Below are 6,054 nucleotides of genomic sequence, written 5' to 3' on the forward strand. Positions count from 1 at the left end.
TTACATGTACTCCGTCACTTTTACTCCCGTGACAATTGGTGATTAGTTATCTTCATTTCGTGGGTCTCAATAAAAATGTTAACATCAAAATTTTGTGAAATGGAGTACAAATTTGGAGTAGAATTTGGGATCGAGTAAGTGTAGTATTTTTCAATAAGAAATACTATTTGGATTCTCAAATTCTACTCCTTACTTTTACTCCTCACACAAAAGTTTGATGTTGACATTTTCCTTAGACTCACAAGATGAAGATAATCTATCACCTCTTGCTCCAACTTGGTTTTAGCAACATTATTAGTTATACATGATTAATAGTTATACATGATAAGTTAACAACATAATTAATTTGTTTGTACATTTTTCATAATATATAATTTACGACTTAAAAGTGTTACAAACTCATCAATATAATAATAAGTAGGTGTTCATTCAATTCGCTTATTAGAATTGAGTAGATCATCGTAACTTTACTTCCATCATATCATTTACAAAATTAAATTACATCGGATTTTTATTATTATTTATGTTTGTTTATCAGACACAGTGACTAATTCCTGACAATTTTAGGCTGCTTCATTTTCAAACCCAGTGATCAAACCCTTTACCTTTGATTAAGGGTGAATGAGTTAATTCCACTCAACCACACCCTCCAGATTAATTAAATTTCTATATAGTTAAATAACTATTTACCTATTTAATCTATCACCCTAATATAAAGACTTGCCACACATGGGAACTTACGGGGCAACTTGTAATTTACCATTGAGTAAAAAGTAAGGTGGGTAATGAAGAAATTAAACATGTCATGCATCTATAAGCTTCAAATCCTTGTACAGTGTGTTATGTGAGTTGTGGTAGTTGGAGCCTGGTGAAATGAATTCAATGGTTGCCCCATCCTAGGCTCCTAACTAGCTATGATCTATAAATAGAGGCCAGCATGTAGTGTTAGTTCACTTCATATCTCTGATCTTAACTATGATATCTCTTTTCTCTCAATTCTCTCTCTTGCAATTGCTCTTCCCTTTCCCCTACTTTCGTTCTTAGCTTCATTACTTTTCTTCCAATCCAAAAATGGAGTTCGAACTTGTCTTCACTTGCACAGCAATTTTATTGCTTTGCACTCCCGTATTTTCCGCCGCCACTGAATGCCGTGATCCTTTAATCTTCAACTTTAGAGACTCTAACTCCGACACAGGTAGCTATGCCGCCGTTTACGGCACCTTTGGTGGCTACCTCGCTGGTCCGAAGTTCTTTCACCAAAGACCAAGGGGTAGCCACCAAAGACGCCGTAAATGGCTGCATAGCCACCTGTGTCGGAGTTCGAGTCTCCAAAGTTGAAGATTAAAGGATCACGGCAATCAGGCGGAAAACACGGGAGTGCAAAGCAACAAAATTGCTGTGCAAGTGAAGACAACAAGTTTGAACCCCATTTTGGATTGGAAGAAAATGTAATGAAGCTAATAAGAACGACAGAGCAGAGCAGAATTATCGTGAAGAAAGAGGAGTCACTAGTGGAGAGAAGATGGGGAAGGTTTCATTTGTTTATTCGTGAACAAAACTAGGCCTACTATGCATTATTATTCTAGCTTCTTCAAATAATGTAGTTGATCTTGACTTTGTTTATGCACATTTAAGTTGATTGTTACATTTACTATATAAATTCCATACAAAAGCAATGCCTACTATGCATTAGTTTCTTCAAATAATGTAATCTATCTTGACTTGGATCATAATGTGTTAATCTTCTATTATTATTATTATTGTTGTTGTTGTTGTTATTGTTGTTGTTAATCTTACTCCAAAATTTATGATCAATTGACTCAATAAAACGAAAAATTATAAAATTATGGTCAAAATAATTCTATCTCAACAAAAAATCAGCCCGATATTCTAAATGGGGTAGCTCAATTACCCGAGTCACGTAAAACAACTATTCTTTATTTTCATCTAAAAAAAAAAAACTAAATAGATAGATACATTTGGTAATTGAATGAATGAAATAATTAATTTCTCAATTAATTGTATGTAGGGACGTCAATCTTAATCTAAATTTTATTAAAAAAATATTCATCTTGACAAGAATTTGCTTGATGTCTTGAATGTGGTAGTCCAATAGCCCAACCATTTAAGGCAACTATTCTTTGTTTCATAATTAACGTGGAACAAAATATAAAAGGAGTTTATATGTAAGATTATATTTAATTTTTTTATTAAATTTGTAAATAAAATCATAATAAATTTATTTCAAAATAATTTTTTTATGAAAATTTACACATTACTATAATTATTATATGATAGTGTATATATATTAATTATTTTTAGTTCGAATTTGAAAATGGAGATTTAGATTGATTGATTGAATGATATATAAATTTATACTAGTAATTGTCCCGTGCGATGCACGGTAAATAAATTGTAAATATTTAATTTATGCTTGTTATATTATAAATTGTGTGAAAACGCTTTAATTTATAATTTTTAGAAAATCGAAAAGAAAAAGTAGTTTTTTAAAGAATCGAGATTTCTTAAACTTGAGCATTCAGCAAAATATCATCAAAAAATACCAAAAATCAACAACCATTTTCCTGATATCAAAAGACTCAAATAAATTAACCACATACCTAACTGATTTTTATATCAATAATTGTAATCTAACCTTCCACTGCTGACAACCAAAGAATTTCTGTTAACTATCACGTGCTGCACATAACGGAGATTTCAACCCACATTTGCAATACAAAGCGGGCTCATATTGCAAGTTTAAAATTACGCCTAGTAAAGTTGGATGAAGATGAAGAAAATGATCTTGAATTTGACGAAGACATTATTCTAGAATTCACCAACGCCCTTCCTTAATGGAGATTGGAGAGAACGATCAGAATATCTGTATCTTTTTTGTAATTTTTCCTAAACTTTATAAACACAATTATTAAATTTAGATCATTCTTTTTAAAATAAAATAAAAAATTAGATGAGATAAATTAAGTATATGTTCATTGATTTTCTATTTAAAAAAAAAAACAAAATAAACGATTACTCTTTTAAAGTAACAAAAAATGTGAACAGTCACTATTTCAAAATTGATTACAAAATCATATACTCCGTAATAAATGCTATGATATTTAAGTATATCAAAAAATATTAATTTGATTTGATTCATAAAAATAATAACAGAACTAATATTGATTTGACCTTGGTAAATGCACTATAATTATAATAATTAATAAATAGTAATAATAATTATTATTAATAGTATTGATAATATAAATTAATGATAATAATAATATTAATTAATGATAATGATAATATAATAATATTAAAATGAGAGACGAACGAATCGAGAACATTCATTTCTTCATCTCTGTCTCTCTCTACACTCATTTGCTTATTCCATCCTCCTACTTCTCTGTTCTCTCTATTTTTCTGGAAATTTCCAATGCTAGATCTGTGGGGTGACTTATGAGATGCTGAAATTCCATTGATCAATACATTTTGATAGATTTCAGATGATACTCTACAATTGATAATACGTCTCCTACTTCCCTCTACTTTTCTAAAAATTTCAGTGCTTAATCTTAGGATTGAGAAGTGGATAGTCCATTTGATCTTTACATTTTTAGAGATTTCGGAAATGAGCTTGTTGATTTCCTATCATGCAGAGTGACATATACTATAATTTGTGCATATATACTTTAGCACTTATCTCTCGATCTAGATAAACATTTTTTTTTTCATTCTTTTTTTTTCATATCTGGATTTATTGATATTCGAATGTTTTATATTTACATTTAGTACAGTAGTATATTTCCAGATCTGTAAATTTTATTTTATTCTGTAGAGTAACAAAATGGCGATAGATCAAGTTGAAATCCTAGATCTTGATCATGCATGAGGGTAGTTGGTTTTTTGATGCATTTCTCTTATAGATCCAGTGGTGCTCTGTCTCTCTCTATAAACAGTCAAAGGCACCATCAACACACCGGTGGTGCTCTGTCTCTCTCTATAAACTTCTTATCCCCTTTGTTTTCCGATATCCCTCATACCTCCACATCTTCACGAATCGGTTGTTTCAAAGCAATATTGGTGTTCTTCTGAGCTAGATCTGTGTTTCTTATGTTTGATCGTTGCTATTTTTTTTGTTCTAACCGTGATTTTTCAGCCGCAGGTGTTGCCGGCATATGTACTGAGAAGAGCTCTTCGTCAATTTACCAAAAGCGGTAGTCTACAACCATTTTTTATGGTAACCATTTACTTGGAACATGATAAAATTTTGTTTTTAGAAGAAATCTTCTACAGAATCCGGTCTTAATTATTTCAGTATGTTATATTTACTGTAAGATTTTAACATGCATGTATGTATACTGCTTTTTTAAGATCCTTAAATGTTATGATAAAATTTTGCATTAGTTAACCCAAATTTCAGTATACAGCATATCAAATACCTTAGTTTAAGCTTAATGACCTAACCTGTAGATAAATTCTTTCTATATGTGCTATAATTTAAAACTGTTATCTGTGAGATTTTATACATCATAAGAAGTGCAGTAGCAATTAGAAGAGGGATTACCTTTGTGTGATCCATATGTGAGCCAATTGTATACTCATAATTTTTCAACTGAAATACACCAACTATATTTTGACAGTTTAAGGACTTCAATTGGTGATGGGCATAGAGTATTATACAATTGGGCAGTAATTGTTTATCTTGAGGTGATAAATTCAGTGGAAAAAAATAGTGCATCAGACTGTAACATTAGTATAATAAGTTTTTGATTATACTATTAATCACATTAATCCTCTGCCTCATATCCCTCACCCGTAATAAAATAGTGGAATATATATTTCATGCAAGTATCAATATTCCCGCTGGGTGCAATGCATGTAGCAGGCTTAGCTTCATTTATGTTAATTTCTTCAAGCAGTGATTAGCTAGATTTGGTTCACGTCGTGATAACTTCCGGTTGTGCAATAAGAGGAACTCAAGGAATGGACTATATTGGAATATATATATATATATATATATATATATATATATATATATATATATATATATATATATATATATATATATAGTTCAATATTTTCATAGTTCATATAATATATGTAGATAGATTTTAAATTTCACCAATGATATGATTTTCAAATTTTTAGAATTACATTCTTTATCAAAAAAAAAAAAAAAAAAAAAAAAAAAAAAAAGAAGTTGGAATAGGATTCAAAGGTTTACCAAATGTGCAGGTGTTTTGCAGCCGGCTCTTTTGGATATGGAAGCTTCAACCGGCTCTTTTGGATATGGAAGCTTCGGCAGCCACACCTCACGTAAAGAATATGGGTCTTGTTCCTCCCTTATCGAAGCTCCATGTTCTCTACACCATTGCTATTCAGTTGTAGAGAGTATTCCCCTTTCGTTCTAACTTGGTAGTGTTTGAATTGAAGAGAATGTGATGTATATATATAGATGTTTAGATATGATTGCTGATCTTTGGTTAGTGAATGAAAGGGCAGATAACCGTGTGTTCTTGTAATTATGAAGTATACGAAGAGGCAACTGGGTATATTCAAATAATTAACCTTTCAAATTGTTAATATTTATTTGTATTATTTTGAATATCTGCAAAAATCGAAAAGGCACAATTATGTGTAATCAATTCCAACTGACGATTTTCGAAACGATGCATTTAATACAATTATTCTGAACCATTATCCTCCCAAACTCCAAAACGCAGTGTTTTACTTGGCAGGAATTTTTGGCGGGAATTTTTGGCTCTGCTATATTATAGTAGAAGATAGAAGATTTATTAGTGTAATTATGTTAGTTTATTAAAATTAAAAGTTTATCATGTCAATTTTATAATGTCAAAATTTTTAGGTAAATTTACTTACACGAAAACCTGAGATTTTAATATTAGGACCAAGAATTTAAATGCACCAAAATTTTTTAAATATGTATAAACGGATAAATTCAACATTCAAAACCAAATGAGGTGGTTCAATTGACATTCCTAATTACGTGGATGCATATGACTATATGAGAATATATTGAAGCAACTAGGG

At 30.4% G+C, this 6,054-nt stretch overlaps 1 protein-coding gene across 3 annotated transcripts; it reads left to right on the forward strand.

Moving 5' to 3' along the window:
* The first annotated feature begins 3,333 nt into the window (after positions 1-3,333).
* LOC109164955 lies at positions 3,334-5,588 on the forward strand. Of its 3 annotated transcripts, none has more exons than XM_019313523.1 (3): positions 3,334-4,083; positions 4,160-4,240; positions 5,239-5,588. In XM_019313523.1, exons 1-3 carry the CDS (start codon positions 3,889-3,891, stop codon positions 5,389-5,391), a joined length of 429 nt encoding a protein of 142 aa, XP_019169068.1. In that variant the 5' UTR covers positions 3,334-3,888; the 3' UTR covers positions 5,392-5,588. The 3 variants fall into 3 exon arrangements, with proteins under 3 accessions (XP_019169068.1, XP_019169075.1, XP_019169082.1); XM_019313530.1 differs by having other exon boundaries at positions 4,160-4,217; XM_019313537.1 differs by having other exon boundaries at positions 4,166-4,240.
* Positions 5,589-6,054: the final 466 nt, after the last annotated feature.

The sequence above is a fragment of the Ipomoea nil genome, unplaced genomic scaffold (genome assembly GCF_001879475.1).
Source record: "Ipomoea nil cultivar Tokyo-kokei standard unplaced genomic scaffold, Asagao_1.1 scaffold0317, whole genome shotgun sequence".
Classification (NCBI taxonomy): Eukaryota; Viridiplantae; Streptophyta; class Magnoliopsida; order Solanales; family Convolvulaceae; genus Ipomoea; species Ipomoea nil.

Bases quoted from the DNA above. Each gene is read 5' to 3' on its own strand.
- LOC109164955 (XM_019313523.1), top strand. From the start codon at position 3,889: ATGAGGGTAGTTGGTTTTTTGATGCATTTCTCTTATAGATCCAGTGGT. The intron at 4,084-4,159 runs GTGTTCTTCTGA...GTGATTTTTCAG, and splicing joins GTTGTTTCAAAGCAATATTG to CCGCAGGTGTTGCCGGCATA. The intron at 4,241-5,238 runs GTAACCATTTAC...CCAAATGTGCAG, and splicing joins GTCTACAACCATTTTTTATG to GTGTTTTGCAGCCGGCTCTT.